The 17,928-nt window shown below is 48.5% G+C and overlaps 4 protein-coding genes across 4 annotated transcripts; 1 reads left to right on the forward strand and 3 right to left on the reverse strand.

The window, feature by feature from the left end:
* Window positions 1-14: 14 nt before the first annotated feature.
* Window positions 15-815, reverse strand: ABOM_009310 (DNA replication protein PSF1; the record flags this gene model as incomplete). Its single annotated transcript, XM_022536438.1, has 3 exons — window positions 15-108; window positions 199-722; window positions 789-815. 3 exons carry the CDS (start codon window positions 813-815, stop codon window positions 15-17), a joined length of 645 nt encoding a protein of 214 aa, XP_022386713.1.
* Window positions 816-1,881: 1,066 nt separating this feature from the next.
* Window positions 1,882-3,488, reverse strand: ABOM_009311 (HMG-box domain-containing protein; the record flags this gene model as incomplete). Its single annotated transcript, XM_022536439.1, has 3 exons — window positions 1,882-3,147; window positions 3,222-3,281; window positions 3,336-3,488. The coding sequence occupies 3 exons, from the start codon at window positions 3,486-3,488 to the stop codon at window positions 1,882-1,884; spliced, it is 1,479 nt and encodes a 492-aa protein (XP_022386714.1).
* Window positions 3,489-7,132: 3,644 nt separating this feature from the next.
* Window positions 7,133-7,463, forward strand: ABOM_009312 (uncharacterized protein; the record flags this gene model as incomplete). The annotated part of the gene is made up of 2 exons (XM_022536440.1): window positions 7,133-7,213; window positions 7,275-7,463. 2 exons carry the CDS (start codon window positions 7,133-7,135, stop codon window positions 7,461-7,463), a joined length of 270 nt encoding a protein of 89 aa, XP_022386715.1.
* Window positions 7,464-14,460: 6,997 nt separating this feature from the next.
* Window positions 14,461-17,288, reverse strand: ABOM_009313 (putative PHD finger domain protein; the record flags this gene model as incomplete). Its single annotated transcript, XM_022536441.1, has 5 exons — window positions 14,461-15,666; window positions 15,723-16,568; window positions 16,625-16,844; window positions 16,910-17,007; window positions 17,118-17,288. 5 exons carry the CDS (start codon window positions 17,286-17,288, stop codon window positions 14,461-14,463), a joined length of 2,541 nt encoding a protein of 846 aa, XP_022386716.1.
* Window positions 17,289-17,928: the final 640 nt, after the last annotated feature.

A 17,928-nucleotide genomic window follows, 5' to 3' on the forward strand; every position in this document is an offset into this window, starting at 1 on the left:
ACACAAGCGTACCATCAACTCAACCGCTCCAAGAATCCCTGCGCAATCAACCGTTCTACATCCCCCTGCCGCACATACAACTGACTATTCTTCGTCAAGTTAATAACCCTATAAAGAAGTCAGCACCAAGATCTCACCCCACTAATTTCCCTTTCTTCCAAAATACCAAGAAAGAAAGGTTGAAAAAGAAGAACATACCCATACTCCGTTTGAATCTCTCCCGCATCCTTAAGAACCCTAACATCAATAAACAAATCCTTAGGCGGCTCCAACGACCCCGTAAGATCAACATCAGTCCACTGCCCCTTATACGCCGCCAACATATCACTATACTGCCGAAAATACTCTTCCTCCTCGGGACTCAACGAGCTATGATTCCCGCTTTGTGAGCTAGCAACAGTCTGGGCGCCGTCCTCCACGGCCGAGGGTGCCTGCTGCTCGAGCACGTCGATGCCCGTCCAGCACAGTTCTTCGAGCTTCTCGGTGCGCACGCGGTGATACGCGAGGAGACAGCGCTTGTTGCGGCGCATGCAGAGGTGGTCGACTAGGAGGGCGCAGGCGATTGCGGGCTGTTGGGAGGGGTTGAAGGAGCCGGAGAAGGGGGTCAGGAGGTGGTTGACATCACGGTCGAGATCGCGGACTTCACGGGCGACGGAGCGGACGAGTTCGGTTTGGTAGGGAGGCAGGTGGGCGAGGGATTGGGTGCGTTTGGCGTGTTGGACCTGTATTGGTTTGTTAGTTGGTGGGGGGTTTGTTTGGAGGAAGTTTAGGGGATGGGTTTGACGGACTAGTTTGTTGCCGAGTTCACCGTACATGATGCAGGTTGCGATAAGCGTTTGGGGTTCCTGGGAGGTGTGGTTATGCGTATAGTTTGCGTCGTAGATTGTTGCTGGGTGTGGTGGGGATGTTGCTTGATGTTGGGTTGGATGTGTGTTGTATGATTCTGGACGTTGCGCGTTGAGCCAGTCATGTACAGTGCATGCGTCAGTCCTTCTAGATGATTCTGGTGAAGTTTTTCTAATCGCCTTGAGTATGAAAAATAATCAATGTTGAGTATAAAGTAACAACCCTCTTGATGCGTTACCTCCGAAAAACGCGGTTCACGTGATGCACCTTCCTTTCGCGTTTTGCCAAGACTTTTTCTAGCCATGGGAGTACAACAACTCAATAGCTTGCTGTCGTTAAATACTTTCGATAAATACTAAAAATGTGGGTGGAATAAGGATGTAGCATAAACTATTTGTGATTAGAAAATTGATGTGAGACTGGAGCATAGCAATTGAACACGGAGACAGTATTAGCTACCGTCAAGCCCTTTCCATCTCTGCTGCGGAGAATATATACCTGTATACGCAATGGTCGTTACTGCAAATAATAATGTGATTCCATGTGAAACAAAGCTTAGAGTACATTTTGAAACCAGCCTTCAGAGATCCTCGTCAAATATCTGGATCCTATCGAGATAAGCATGCTTGTCACAACTAATATAGGACGATCACGTAGGGAAGTAATGATGAGAAACATGACATAGCATTTATTAGATGGTGAATTGGTATCTCTGAATCACAAAAGTCGGTGCAACTCTATGCGAGCGAACGATTGACAAAGAACTATCATACATAATCAGAACTAACAGTTTGCCACCCTTGGGAATCAATATCAGCGAGATTAAGAAAAGATACATTAGAAACAAAGAAACCGCCTCCAGAAGGGATATCACTAAGTCATTTAGATCTGTACGCCTTGGAACTCCAGTATCAAGATGTTCAATTTTACCAGGGAGCCAATCCGAGAACAAAGACGACGTACATCTCCATTAAGAAGTTCGTCGAGCTCGTCGCTTTCATCACATTCATCATGAGAAATAGATCTCTGTTATCCCTAAAATGCAGCCGGTTGAGGATTGATCCAATGTTCAAACTCTGTACCGGAAGTGTCAATGGTCCCGTCATGGCTTGACTCCCACGCGTCGCGACCATCCATCATCGGTTGCATGCCCGGCGTGAAAGCCGCGCCAGCTACATATGGTACCGTGGTCGGCGGTAGTGACGAGGCTGCAGCGTAGTTGTTGCTTGCATGCGAGTCTTGCCAGATGGGATGGTAGTGCGTATTGCCATAGGGTTGACTCCCTCCGCCATTGGTCGGATTGCCCTGGAAGCCAAGCAGCTGTGGATCTAGTTGACCATCGGCACCAGCTCCCGGTGTAGGAACAGAGGTCTGCGGCTGAAGAAGTTCATGATGAGTGGCACCTGGTAGGCCAGCCAAAGCCGTTGAAGAAGAATACTGGAGATCTTGCATGTCAACTCGGTTGAAGCGGACATCTTCCACCTGGGAGCCCATGAGGCTCTGATGAATTGATTGCTGGAGGTACTGAGTTGGCTCTGGTGGCGAGGGAGGTAGCATGCCTGGGGCTGGCCTACCGGGGTTGGTTGTCTGCCAGGAAGAGCTGAGATAACCAGTGGGCAGGCCATGCTCCATGAAACCTAGAGGGGTTGAGTCGCGACTGCCCCATCCGCTTCCCATTTCTGATGTGCTCATCGTACGGGGGGTCTGTCCCAAGCCAGGACTAGAATCAGGTGTGTGGTCCAGGCGACTGTTGCGACGGTCATCGCCTCTTCGATGGTCCTTCTTTGGAGAGAACCTGTAACCGGGATGCGCCTTGACATGGTTCTTCTTTTCGATGTTCGCTAGGACTTCATACTTATTGCGAATCTCTGGTGGCTCCATCTTCCAGCTATGGCCCACAGCCACTGACACTATTTGATGATTGTTCTGGCTCAGCCACTTCTTGGTTCTCTCCGTATATGCTGAGCGGTAGAGCATAAAGGAATTCATAGGTCTGGCAACTTTACCATTCTTTTTGGTGACTTCCTGGCGACGAACCTCAATGGGTCGATGTACCCAGCTTTCCATGTCCCTGATGGGGACATGGGTCAGATGCTTGGTCAACTCGCTCAACGGGCCGGGTAACGAGGGGCCATCTCTGGCGTGCAGTGTTTTGGGCTTACGACCACCACTACCTCTGCCACTCTTTCCCTTTCCGCGATTGGCAGGCCTTTGAGGCCAGGCCGATGAAGTCCGCTCCGAGACAATGCACTCATCTGAGGTAGATGGTGGTGTGTTGACTTGAATGCTATGGGTCGCCATCTGAGAAGTGATTAGCCTGAGAACAGACGGATTTACAACACTACTGGAAAATGCCAGTAAAGAAAAGCGCTTACCGGTTGTTGTAAGTAACCGTTATTGGTAAGATACCGCGGGGGATTTGACGATTCGAAAGCCTGGCAGAGGTCAGCGTGGCGCAACAAGGGGTAATTCTAGCCCCGAATTCTTACCACAGCCTGCTGTGTATGGTCCATGGTCATTCCGGCTCCTAGTATGTCGTCGTGTGCGTATAATGGGTGGATGATTCCGCAACCTTCCCGGTGAGGTTCAGGAGTGGGATGTCCGTCTGAGTGAGGCGGAGAGGGCAGTTGACCGCGAACCATGCTCACTGTAGCTACACCTATGTTGTGTTTGATTGTGGAGAATAAGGTGGCACCCTTAGAAGTAAGACAGGAAAACAGTGTAGCCACTTTGCAAGGAGGATGTTACGACAGAACCAGATATCTCTTTCTGGCCTGTCCGGTGTTGTAGAGCTCAAATCTGGAAGCAGTGCTCCAGATCAGTAGCAGGGTAGATGGAACTTGTTGGAAACGAAGAAACAGATTCCTTCAGAAGACGGCAAAACGTAGTCGAAGGTAGAAGTATTGAGTGAATATGTAGAGGAAGTTTTCCCCACTTGGGAGCAATCGTTGGCGTCTGGCAGTCGTTCAATGGACAGGAATGGAGATCTCAGGGAGGTTGAAAGCAGAAAACAAGACAGTGAGACTAGCAGCCCTTTTAACGATTAAACAGTGGGGTAGCTGTGGAAGGGGAAAAGGGGAACAATCCGAGACAAAAGAAGAATAGAATTGAGGACGATAGTGATTGAGAGAGGGTTCGTGGGTGAACTGTGAAGCGAGGAGAATGAAGCCACCAGGGCAAGAGTGGATTGAATGGTTGCTTTATCGCATGGAGATCTGCAGAGGAAAAGCACACGATATAAGTAAAGGATAGGACGGGGCAAGAGCGGCAAGTTAAGGGAAAGATATCAGTGGGACGCATGATGTTGCAGACAGCCGTTCTGGATGGTGGTCGATGCTAACCATAGGCCATGAATAGCGGCTGAAACCCTGGCTCAAGCTAAATTAGGAGAATAATAATAATAATAATAATAAAAAAAATAGTAGATCAAAATTAAATATAATTATTAAAAAATTAAAATACACAAAAAAAGACGCAGAATAGTAGCGTACGCTGTGGGCGGCGGCCGTGTTAGTTTGAATTTTTTTTTGTTTTTTTATTTTCTTATTAATATTATTTTTATTATTTCTCACTTCCCAATCTCCAGATTACGCACTAGGTGGTGACGGTGAGGCCTTTGTTCCAGTATGTCGGGACCTGAGGAGACATGGGTGCAGGTGATTTGGTTGATACATTGGGGAGGGCTTTTTTTCTTGTTCTTTTTTCTTTTTTTTTACGGTCTTTTTTAGTATTTTTTTTTCTTACACTCTCACTTTCTCTTCCCTTTATTTTTAATTGAAATCTCATTGGATGGGAACCCTATTATGTTGGTCCCTCTTCCTCAGGATAGGACGGTTCCTTTTTTTATGTGCACATTTCTCACACAGTTTCCTTCTTTATATTGTCTCTGTCTTCAAACTGGATACACCAGTGGTTCCAAAATAGCCCCTCCTGCTCTTTGCTCCCTTTGTGCCAAATTCAGCATCCATGAAATTGTGTCTGAGATCTTGCAATGGTTGAAAGAGAAGAAATGGGCTCCTGTTGTTGCAGATTCTTTTACCGGATGCGGATGAAGAGACCAAGCCAGGAGGAACCGTTTTAGAACTAGGCAACGCACTACCCTCTGTCCGAAGGTTTAAACCTCATAATAATAATGATAGTAATAATAAGAGTACTAGTAGTAACTGTAGGAGGGTGGGTTGGTCAATAGAGTTCGCTGCCACTCCAACGTCCAAGCATTGTTGCACAAGAATCCTCCTTTTGCCCTTGAGAATCAGGATATTCATTACCTTCCTACAGTCGTAAGATCTTCTGCTACCCTATACAGAATCAGCAGCCTCTGTTCGCGACGCAGCGGCAAAATCCTCAGAGCGATGGCTGATGGCTGAAAGGCCTGGCCGGAAATATAGACCTATCACCCCCGATAGAATTCGGAACGGTCAGGTGTGAGTGACAAACTAATCTGATCATAATTGAATGTTCATGGCGACACGGGAAGTCGATCAATTTGGAATCCCCCGGTCTCGCTGGAGCATCATCGAATCAGGAAGGCGAGAAATGAATCTCCCTGACTCATTCGCTCTTCATGTTCATCTCCGCTGTCTAATTTTCACACTTGTCAGATTCCCCACTAGTCGGAAACCTGACAGACCAGTCTGGAACGACCGCCTATCTCTGCAGTATCGCAATTTTGCCTCTCTTTCTCTTCTGTGTCTGGATGACAGAAGAGAGGATAGATTAGAATTTCACCTGGGGTATATCAAAGGCCGATATAGGGGTTCCATGGGAGACCATTCACCGAAAAGTATGTACATTAGGAAGACGGGACAGCAGCCTCTTCACCCATCGGAAGCACATCATGGAGAAGTAAATCGTGCGAATGCAACCACGGTACCCTGCTTAATCATTCCTCCCGCACGTTGTGTGTACCCGCCATATGTACACAGAGAGTGATCCCGTACTGGTTTCTCCACAGTAGAACCAGTAGATCACCGCTAGTAAGAACCTTACCAGACCGGGCTTGCCATCACAGGGATGGCATCGACGGGCAGAGCTCGATGAGCAAGAATCTGCTGGGCTCAGCGGATCGGGTGCTGGCAGTTCCATGTTTGAAGTGGTTCCAAACGGGACCAAACGGGGTTGACCGGTTTCCCCATCGTGTCTCTCATTTCTGGTATCAGATGAATCAGTGTGCAGAAGGAGGCATATGGCCAAATATTCTGCGGGCATCATCAGTCGTCAGTTATTCCAAATACTCTCGCTCTATAGTTCCCATCTGGGAACGGGCAGCTCGCAGAAAAAGATGATATTGGTACCTTGGTTAGGACTCCTGACACTGATTCAGCTCACTTTTAACTTAAATTAACTTCTCACCTATTGGGAAGTGTGCCCGTGTCGTCGAGAAGTCTGGTTGTATACTACTAGTAATTAGCTTCCAGTAGAAGGACTATGGAATGGATTGAAGCCTCGACCTTTTTCCTGTTTCTCTGGTTCTTGACGTACGGCGTACAGGATTGGAAAAGTACTAGAGGTAGTATGATCACATACCGGTGCCACTGCACTTTTATTGGTCCAACCATTGGTCGGGTTGAAGTATCCGACCCGTTCAGACTGGTCGACCAAAGACTCGGAGTAGATCATGGGAGCCTGCCACTAGCGTACTGACACAGCCAATCGCCCCACTGTAATTAATTCACTTTTACAAGCCTTACACTTAGCGCGAACAACTATCCTGCTGTTTCTAGATTAGTGCCACTTTTTATCTGCGATCGACAGGCTGATATTCCCACCGGGGCTAGACCCAAGAGAAATGACAGCTTCCCCAAATCCATCTGCATATCCCCGCTCCCCCTACCCCCAGTACTATGCATACTACTGTATATTATCCTTGGCAATCAAAGGTAGAAGTTGGTTGGTTGCCTATGGATATTTCGTGAGATTTTCTTTTCCGATCGTAGACAAATAAGGGAAAGTACCGCCATGGGCGTTCCTGACTTTTGGATACTTTTTGGTCACGTGAGGACAGGGATCATGGGGCAAAGGCTCTCCATGTTTCCCAGCGTTCATGTTGGCTGTTGGAACCAACGAAGTGATATGACTATCACTCCCATGATTGCTTTTGATCCTTCTCACAGCTAAAATCATGGGTCGCCTTCGTCGATCAGATGCGAGTGGCGAAGGGGGTCATACAAGTGTCGTACTGGTTTACAATTGATTTGATTTGACTGCCGCACGCAGCTATTGGGAACGTGCGTCGAGGTTGTCACCTCCTAATAGTAGGACAGTATCACGCAGGTCTGGGGATGGAATGGACGCAATTACAACGTCTACTAGTCTTCCCACCCTCTTCTCTTTCGTTCTCGAGAACCTTTCCCAAATCTGTGTGCCGGTTGCTATTTTTGACAACACCAGCGACCCCAACGCAGCTAATGCAGACCGCCTACTTCTAGATCTCTCCTCAATTGATCCCTATCATGGCGATCGTCGCTGGATTGGAGAGAGGCGCGAGTTACCAAACTTACCTGGTGCCCTACGATGATCTACCGCCGTCAAGCGGGAGGATTGAGTTCGGCGGAGGAGGATGGCTTGCGCAGGAACCGCAGGGGCTCCAGTTCGATTTCTTTGTTCCTTCGGTGTGATCCTTTGGTCCACCGACAGCCATAGAAGTCCAATGGAAGCTGTGTTGGCTTCTACACAAACGTTGAAAATTACCTTATCTTATCGGAGTGGCCTCACTATGTATGTAGGTGAGCTCTAGTGTATGCGGGCAATCGACGAAAATGGACACAGCTATCTGGGTTGATTTATGATCTCGACCGGGCTTACTGAACCCGTCTATCTCATATCAATTGCAGACTCTTAGTGAAACCATGAGAGCTTGATAAATAACAAAAGCAACACCATATCGCCTCAGAACGGGTTGCGTAACCCGAACTTAGCACCTTCTCCTTCGCAGCGTAGTGTCACCTGCAGATTCTCAACATGACAGCAAAGGATCAACATCAGGGATCTGAGCAACAACTAACACCCTCCAGGACAGCCCCCCCCGGTTCGATCTTCTTCTGGAAAATTACTTGCTTGATTTGCGCCAAGAAGTCAACCTTTCCAAATCCGTCAAGGTTTCCCCTTGGGCCTCTCCTCTTGGGGCCCTGTCCAGACTGGGCCGGGTTCACGTTTCAAACGCCCCAAGGACCCTGAACATCTGGTCGGGTGACTAGGGCCAACGCTTAGGATCCCAATGGACATAGAAATCGTGTTTCACCTCGAGATTAGGGGCGTTCTTAAGACTTGTGAGATATAATGTCTGGAGTCGCCAGATCCGGGCATTGTATCTAAGAATATCTACTGCGCCTCTTTATCTGCCTCATGCACGTTTCATAACATCTTCATGCATGTTGTTTATTGTCAACTTATTTTTGGATATGACAATAGCCAACATGAAAGAGCATGGAGCACGCGAGAGGGGGAGAACATGAAGAGTTGAAAGAACCAGCCATGGTGGTGCGCCGCAATCAAGCGAATCGTAGGGCCGATCTTGACGGCACAGACTACTGCCTCTTACTATCTTCGGACACGAACCTTTCCGTCCCAACCATGGAAATTCCAAATGCAAGTGGGGATGGCGGCAGAAAGTCAAAGTAACCGCAGAGCAACTAGATGTGTCCAAGCAAGCCAGTGGCGTATTGTGTCTCTTTCCATCTGATGAAAAGTGAGATGGAGGCCTCCAAACCTTCTTCCAGCTACAAATCAATGGCTTCTTAATACTTTGTTTTTTTTTTCTTTGGACTTGTAAGGGAACTGGCGGGGTCCAGATTGGGAGCGAATGTTGCCTCCCTAGGTCCCCTACTACTAGTAGGTGATTCAATTGCTATCAGTAGGTAACACCTGTTCATATCATTGGTGAGCAGCTTCTGATGGGCCGTCATGCAGCTGTCAAGACCCATCCACGATCATAGAAGCATACCTATAGGTGCTGTGTCACCGGCCAACACAGCGATGTGACTATACTGTCAACCTTTCTAGAGGCTGGACGCGAAACGTGGTGCAAAACATAAGGATTGTCGGTCGAAAGAAGTCCACAATGGGGCAAACTACACGCATCCGGTGTTCACCGCGCTAAACTCGGCGACAAACTTCATGGCTTGGAGGCTATTTCGAATGATGTCTGCTAACAGTTCACTAACACTTGATGGTAGGACGTATAGTACCTAATCAACTGGTAGGTGCGACCAGTAATAACCCAACCGGAGTCATCGAGGCGATTGGCTAATGGTGAACTTACACAGCAGGACAGGTGCAGTAAACGTGAAGGGATTGGATACCGAGGCAGAGGATATTAGCTACTCAGTAAATGAACTGTTATGCAGTACCACTCTTGAGCAGAAGGTCGGGCGCCCATCATCAACTAAACTCGAAATGTCGCACGGGAGGCAGGTTTTGCTCGTAGGATCATCCCCGCCCACCAGCTTCAGTAGTGATTTGTTGGTCCCGCACGGCACTGTCCAACAGTTTGACTCGAGCATGAGGTCACTGGTTCGAATAAGGATGCCCCGCGTGGGGCATCTCCCACTGGTTTTTGGACCGTTAGTTATAGAGTGCGGAAACCTGGTAGCCACGTTACCAAGTCAAGCGCAGTAACAGAACGCTAAGCTCGACAGAAGTGAAGGGCACCGTTGGTTTGATTAGACCAAGTAGCACAAATATATGCACCGAGTATATGTCGCCCCACGGACCTCGATTCCTCGGACGCCATGTCGCACAGAGGGGAGCGTTCGCCAGAAGTATGTACCAATCTGTATAGGCACGAGAGTGTCCGGGTTGAGGTGGACGACTATCACCTGACACGATACAGACACGCCTAGGCCAGTATACCAAATATGTTCACATCCTAATCAAGGACGCCCAGTCTAGACCTTGCCAATGGCCGTGAGCACTGACGCAGGGATTCGCACCAAGTCGAACACTGGAACAGGTGGATCTCATACCCCACTGGTATTCCGATTACGATCCACCGCTGAACCAGAGTCTCCAGAACGAGGTACCCTAAAGTAACCTCGATTTAGGTGAGTTGCTTAAACCATATCAAGTAACATCCCTGTCGTCCATATCGATCACCTGCCCTTGTATACTCCACCGAGGGTCTCTTATTGGGCTAGATGCATGATATGGCACGACCGATACACTCTCTGAATGGCGAGCGCTTGTCTGTTTCTGCCGCGTTTTGCTATTGGTCTGTATGTCGCGTACGGCGTTTACCAATTGGCTATTCGATTGAGGATCCACTTCATAGTTACTACGAAGTATGTATAGAGTAAGTCCTGGGCAAAATACCTTACCGACCACTTTGGTCCATGATGTTCAAAGGTTCGGCGAACTCGGGTATACAACTGGAGCCCATCCGTCATAGTTCGATACCTTCTCAAGAGCAGGCCTTCTCGCGGAATAGCGACTATTCCAATCTTTGCTGTGTACTTACTAGTACAAGGGACTGCTATCCCAGGCAGTGTACACAAGATCAAATATGGGTCTAGTTGAGATCAGCACCTGGACAGGGGCGGAAGATAAGACAGGCCAAGCTAATTCACGTAATATAGCCAAGTTTGGGGAAGAGTTGCTTCCTCCTACTAAGCCCGTATCCCTATCTGACCCATGTGGTGAGCGGTCCATGCCGCTAGCTGGTTACATCGAACGCATATCCGCTATCCACTCAGTTAAGAGTAGCTGACGCTATCATTTGCAGCCTGAGGAGATGGGATGTCATCCTCATCTGGACTAATTAGCCCCAGTCTAAGCTCCGCGGCTATTGCGGAAGACATCAACCCAGTTCCGCTCAGTGGTGTGCACTTCGCTCACGAGTTTCCCTACGGAGTCCGCCGTGCTCAGTGGCAAGGTATAGAGGTCTCAAGAAGAATCCTCTGAGTGTGGAATTGGCTTATCGATGAAGCTGTTTAAGATGCATGGCGTTGAGCCTCTAGGTTTCAACTATTTCTTTATAGTGAATGCTAATATGCCGGGGTCAGTCATAGTACAAAAACTCATCCCTATCTATAGAGCGATCAACATATTACTCCAACATACAGTGTCATAGCTAATAATTACCCATTTGAGCAGCAAACGGGAAACGCCCTAGAAAAAAAAAAGAAAAAAAAGGGAAGACAGCTTGGACTCCGTACCATGATGCCTACCCACCCGGAAATTCCAGACCCTGATGGCAGCACCGCCCCTGAGTGGCCGGGCCACATCGGGTTCCATACTTTAAATTGCCAATTTAATCCAATGAAATCCCAAGCTAAGAAAAGTGGACCAAGCGGCGGGTTATGACACCGATAATCGCGGGAACATTAAAATTAAATTAAGCACTGACAGCATCTGTGCCCCCCGTTAACGGTGGGCTGAGAAAGTGACAGCCCACCCATCATAAGTCGTTGGTCGAGAGTACGGAGTACTCAAGGAGCGGCAAACGGAGGTCCGGTTCCCCGATTCAAGCGTCCTTGGGGCGGTTCTGAGCTGGAGGTGTCATGTATTTACTTGTAGGATGCCCTTAGGGCTTAGAACAAAATCAAAAACAACCTTTCGCCCGATAGTACGGAGTACTATGCCAACGTCACTCACTCTCAACGTGATCTTCCCAAGCCTTTGACTAGCCTCATTGAGTTATCTGATATTAACTTCCCCGGTTGTCTTGTAACCGTAGTATAAGAAATCTCTCATGTTTCTCCACTTCCATTACGGTCAACTCCACATCCTCCATAAAATTGAACCTGGCATGATGTTGATCAGAATCGAACCGGAGCTCTAACGCCAGCGCCGGCAGGTGAGGAACACACATCTGCCGCAGACCTTTACGTTGCTGGTGGCTGATAACCTTCGAAACATCCTCATACTATAAAACTAATCCCTATACATGTGGACCGTAGCTTGGCAATGGCAATGACTGTGCCCATACGGAGTTCTCCGGAGCCGTCCGAGACAACTGGATCTAAAATAGTCTTTCCAAGGGTGGCCCAGCAGAGGTGCATTTTCTTAGCGTTCGGTGTCTTGATCTTGTTTTTTGCGCCTTACCCCCCGCGCCCCTTGCTGAGCACGTTCTACATAAGCCTCCTCCAACTATATGGAGTAACCAAAAAAAAAAGGCAATTCACGCCAAGTAAGAACACAGTCCATTAAGCTACAAGATGTACACAAAGTTACCTTCCTTAAGTTAAGGTATCTAATAGCGCTGATTCAGAACCCTTCATTAAAGTTTGTGATAAATACGGGGAAAAAAGACTCGGATCATGCTAGAAGGAGATTTGTAATCCCTTTCCCTCTCCCGAAGCCGACGCAACCAACAGCAATTAGGCACCAAACTCCCGAAGGATCGTGATCCACGATCAGGAACAACGCCCGTTGTTCCGATCACGATCGAGACACACCTTACGTCCTCCTCCAATTACGGTACCCCCTCCATTGGCTCACGTCCCCAGTCTTCGAAGAGAAGGAAACCCAAATATCTAGATCTCCAAGACAAAACTCCCCGAACATATCCGTGAGCCAAAAAGGGCTGGTCTTCAAAAACCAAACCCATGAAGAAGATCAGTCCGGTGCCTCCGATAAATCGTTCAAGTTGTGTTGTTAGAGTTCAAAGCGCTGAATCAGCGCTTGAGTTAATCTGATCCAATCAGCGATGCTCCCTGCGTCCGGCTTTCCCATTTCGGTTAAGCCATTAGACGGGGCGTGACCCGGAAGCCCCACATCTCCCTATTCGGGCACTTGAGCCCTGAGCCCTGAGATGTAGATACCTCCTCGGAGTCTGGAGTACCCTAGGGGTACATACTACAGAGGTATCCAGTCCGTACCAGAAATAAACCCCCCAGCAGCCAAGAACCCCAACAACGATTGATTGAAATAAAAATTCAATTCAAATTTTGCATAAAATTCCATTTACACTACTAGTAGGTCAGTTCCAAACATTCATGTCCCCTCTCATCCCGCCAGTCAAATTGCATACTCTCTTCATAGCATCATACCATTGGGCAGCCCTAAGGCAAGATAGTTATTTTCCCCCTCCTACAATTTGTAATATCCATTTTTGAAGTATAAGGGTGTTATCTTGCGAGCCGCTAGTGGAGTTGACTGGAGTCACTGACTCTGGACTCGTGATATGTTTCCAAAACTGCATCAATTTTTGAGGATAGTTGATTAGCCTTTGGATTTTCGGGATTTGAATCGTCTACATTTCAGTTTATGGCACAGTAGGTAATTGTTTATGGTGGGAGGTAGTCTCTTTTTTTCTTTTTCTTTTCTCTTTTTTTTCTTATGCTGTTTTTGACCTACTACTCCGCAGGCGCTACTACTAAGTCTTAACGCTCTGTTCTATGTTTATTGTCGGAGCCTTCGAGGGCCTTATGGCTCGTTTTCGTTCTCGTTTTCGTGTTATGGGGAGGAGGCTTAGATTGAGTGTTTGATTCAATGGCGTTTGTTCTCTAGGATCTCGATAGATTTATCTCTTTGGACTGGGTGCTTGTTTTGAGTGCTTGTTTTGTAGATACAACAGGACGGAGTACGCTACTACATATAGCATACAAGATAGGGATGTACATGTGCTTGTACACAACGTACTTTGGCCACCGTGGTTCGTAATCTCGATGCGGGTGTCGGGATTAGAATTTTGATCTGGATCTCTGCCTGATGCAAGGTTGTTTATATGATAGCGGGCTAGGTGGTATGCCACTGGCGTATTAGATGGCTGCATATGCCGACGCTAAATAAGGTCGTGGGCTATCACAATGTGATTGATGCTTCGGTTAATTCCTTCCGCCCGTTGACATAGTAGGTCAATGACTCCTACCCTCGTTCCCTCCCCCGGGTCCTTGCTATTGTTATTATTCTTCTAAGATTAGCCTACGAAGGGGGGAGAAAGGATTTAGTGTACAATTTCATAGTATTCTACTATTCTATAGTAGGTGTCTAATATCATGCAAATTACTTTTCCTTGACCCCTGTTGAGATCACCCATGTCACCCGCCCCTTAGGAAATAACTCATATGCTGCGAATAGCCTCCCTCCATGTATGGCATAACGCCCAACCACCCACCCCGGTTTGTGTTTCTGTAGTTTTCATCAAAAGAGTACGGTCTCGTTCCCGATCCGTTATGCAAGTATTAATATCTCTGTAAGGGAAAAGTAAAATAATTAGTCCGTCCGCACATGACGTGCAGACGGCAGCCAACGAAGCCTGAAAACTAGTTCAGGGTAATAGATAATGCGATTCTGAGGAATTGGTTGTCATCCCTACTGTGTCATGTTGCGGGCAATGTCCTGCAGGATATGGACATATAACTCCAGAGGTATTTTGTACCCTGCTGATGCCGACCTCATTTGCTGGGGGTATATTCTCCGGTCTCACGACATTCGCCATCACACAAATTCTCCTGCGCTGACCGTGTAACCTTGTCGATCGAAATCCAGTAGATCCAATAACCCAAATTAGACGTCAACTGATGGGACTGGGCTTTCCTCGGTTAGCCTAGAGATATTATCTCCAGATTTAAATGCTCCATGAAGGGCCAAAAATCCCTAGCGATCGGGCCCCCCCAAGAACTAAGGGATATTGCAAGAGGAAAGCATTTACGCATAACGGCCAAAACCGGTTCTCTATTGCTCCTCCGTTTTGGGGCCAGATTGGGATTGAAACGATGATTCATGTCTTTGCGACAGCGCAGATGGTCCCAGGGGTGGTATCCGGTTAAGCGATGGAGACGACATCGCGGAATGTTGACCATTGGGAGCGTGTGACTGAGCATGAAGCATCAACGCGTTTTCGCGCTGTCTGCGCTCCTCTTGCTCAGGAGTCATACACTTTACTGGCGGCGGAATGGGAGCATCAGGCGAACTGCGTCCCATCAACTTGGGACTCGGCTCGAGTTTCTGTATAGGAGGCAAGATTGGCGCACCTGTCATACTCCCAGAAGTAACGGGGCGAGGTGATTGCTTGGTTGGACTGATCCCTGATAGCGCAACGCCGCCATGTGAGCTTTGTGGGGGCGACGAGTGGCTGGCATTGGGCGTAGCTGCCAAGGACGGGTGTCCACCGGGGATCGAAGAGAAGGAAGCATAGTGACCACTGCCACGGCGGGGGGCCTGGTGTTGCCTGTAAGGTGTCCATGGTCCTGAGTTGTCTGATGGTGGTGCAGGTGGAAACCCGGCAAGGGGTCCAACATCACGATTGCCTTGGGTAGGTGACATCGAGGGACGGTTCTGGATAGGCGAGGGAAATGTCGGGCTTTGAGCGGAATGGGAGGATGACGGCCGTTGTGAATGGAAAGAATGGAAAGAGCCACCGCTAAAAGAAACTCGGCCGTTGGGAGGCAGGTGTGTTGCTTGCTGGATCGATGGTAGCTTCGGAGGTGCTTCCCTAGAGGGTGAATAACCATTGGCACCCTTTGATGGAGAAAAGAGAGCTCGAGGACTGCCGAGCGACGTGGTGTGGGCAGACTGCGGGCGGCGCTCGGGTGACATAGGAACAGGTTGGGCTGTGTTGTGAGGAGGCAGAAATGGTTGCATTATAGGCAGTTTAGACGGTGACCCGTTTGGAGGTAGGGTCGATGGCACGGAGGTGTGTGCAGTCTCCGCGCCTTTGCCTTCCTGATCAGCTTCAACAACCGCAGAAGACGGTGAGGAGCCCACACGAAACTTCAATGGCGGGATTTTCGGCCTCTTTGCCTCCTCTTCTCGCCGTTTACAGTCTTTACAGACAAGATGGAAATCGTCACGCTCGGCCTCTTGTTTCGAGATACCAAGACACTTGCTATGCTGCCATACATTGCACTTCTCACATGCAACGCTATGCTCGCCGTCATCCTATGCAGGGTTAGTAAAGATGTCGTAGCACATGGGACGGCGCCGATAGGACATACCAAGTTCTCTCCATGCATACCGCACCCAGAACAATCGAATATCCATTCATCTTCCTGGGAAAGATCTTCCAGATTCTTTTTCTGTCTTTCCAATTCGGCCTTCAACTGTCTTTCAGAGATCCTGCTTTCGCCCCGTTCGAGCTTCTTCTGTTCCTCCGCTATCCGCTCTAGCTCACTTTCATGTAGGATACGCTTTCGTTCCCGATCTCTGATACGTTGCTCACGAGTCATGATGCGCGACCGTCTTTCTGTTTCCATCTTCTTGATTCTCTCTTCTTCCTTAAGGGCGGCAGCTAGCTCTTCTTCTCGTTTCCGTGCCGCTTCAGCAGCTTCTCGATCTTGTCGTTCCTTCTCAGCCTTTCCAGCAAGCCGGCTTGACCGTTTCGCACCGGCGAGCAGCTGCAGGTTCAAAAGCTCCTTTTCACGTTTCGCCTTCTGTCGCTCCTGTACCTCCTCTTCCTTCTCGATCACAGGTAATACTTGATCTTCAATGCGATCCCTCAAGATCTTCTCGTCCGGGTCCTTCGTTTTCCGAATCGAATCCAGAAACTGGCGGTAGTCTTCTAACGTGATTGCAATGCACTCCCATTTCATCCCCTCGTAAGGATCCCCGGCGACATCTCCATTGATGTTATTATTTTCCTCGCCCGAAGACTCCTCCTCCGCAGCGGCTTCTGAGACTTTTCTGCGTTTTGACGCTCTCACAGCGCGTGCACTCTTTCTCTTCGCCTTCGACTTGGTGGGTTTCGGAGGAGGGGGTGGAGGATCAGTACGACAGTAGAGCCGATTGTCATCTAGGATATAATAATATCTCCCTTCACGATCGTAACCTAACTCTTCAATGCGCTAACGTGGAGTCAGCAATAAGCGTCAAGCACGAGACCATTCCGAGCAGTACTGACCCATTGCGTCTGGTCCGCCTCCTTTTGCTCTGGCATCTTATCGCGGATGCGATCCGGGTTCCAAAACGTCCAGATAGTCAGCTGATGAAGGACGCGAAGCTTCAAGAAGACGTCGAACTCGGAAAACTTATTGGGAACCTCATCGTGCCCGAACGGGTTGGGGAGATGAGGTGCTTTGGCATTGTACTGACGTCGCGTGTATTCATCAAAATTGTCGAATCTAAGGGTAACCGCCAGTGTTAGTACTTCGTGCAAGTTCAAGGGGCTCAAAGCCTGATCACGTACGTGAGACCTCGATGCGACGAGATCCATTTCAGAAGGCAGAGTCCAATCTCCAGAAGTTTTTCGGAAGAACCAGGTTTTAAGCATTCTTTCTCTAAATCCTGTGAAATGGGGCGAAAAGAAGAGGTTAGCCTCTACTACACGCGACAAGCAAGTTAAAGAAGGGCGGAAGAGGCTATTTTATAGATGCTAGTTCGACAAGATGACATACTTCAATGCCAAAATCCTCATCAATCTTCATAGGTTTGCCAAAGATCGCAATATACTGCATAAGATTTGCGAACTCCCAGCAATTCCGCAGTCGGTGCAGCAAACCAGACTCCTCAGGTGGCTGCTCCGGAGCAGCGTCGACCTCGGAACGGGTGCGCTTTCGCGATACCATGTCGGCGGTTCGAGCGCATGAACGGCGCCGCAGCGCAGGACCGAATTTCAAAAATCACGGTTTTGCTGTTATGCGGTGTTTGTTTCCTTGGAGGCAAGAGGTCAAATGTGTATACGCGAGAGAAATATTATCAGGGGCTCAATTTCAATCGAAGCAAATTATTGAGACGCAGTGGCGGAACACAGGGCGGGATTTGCCAGGGCGGGCGTGTCTGCGAGATGGAGATGAGCTCACGGGGCGCGTCGAGACCTCCCTCCGCCTGTCAGGTGATTTCCAGTGTTAGCGAGCTCTCCGATAAAGTGCTCTTTTAGATCTCTACCACGTAAGGAGTCGAGGATAATCCCCAATACTCAAATTCTTATTAAAAAATATATAGACCAAGTATATGCAAGGCAACATTCTACCTAATTAATGACAGTAAGAATAAAGACAAACCGTGCCTCAGAATTTGCAGACCAGAACGTCTTCCACTCGTACATACAATCCCAACGCATGAATCAAAACCTAGATTCTGGTATCTCGCTCAAAGAGGGTCTATCTCATTCAGATGGAAAATGAGGAAAGGGATCGTCAAGGACAAGCAGAATGCACAGAAAAGACAGCGCCATCCATATCCACGCCACCGTACAAGCCTATACCA

Source organism: Aspergillus bombycis (genome assembly GCF_001792695.1).
Source record: "Aspergillus bombycis strain NRRL26010 chromosome Unknown contig00078, whole genome shotgun sequence".
Classification (NCBI taxonomy): Eukaryota; Fungi; Ascomycota; class Eurotiomycetes; order Eurotiales; family Aspergillaceae; genus Aspergillus; species Aspergillus bombycis.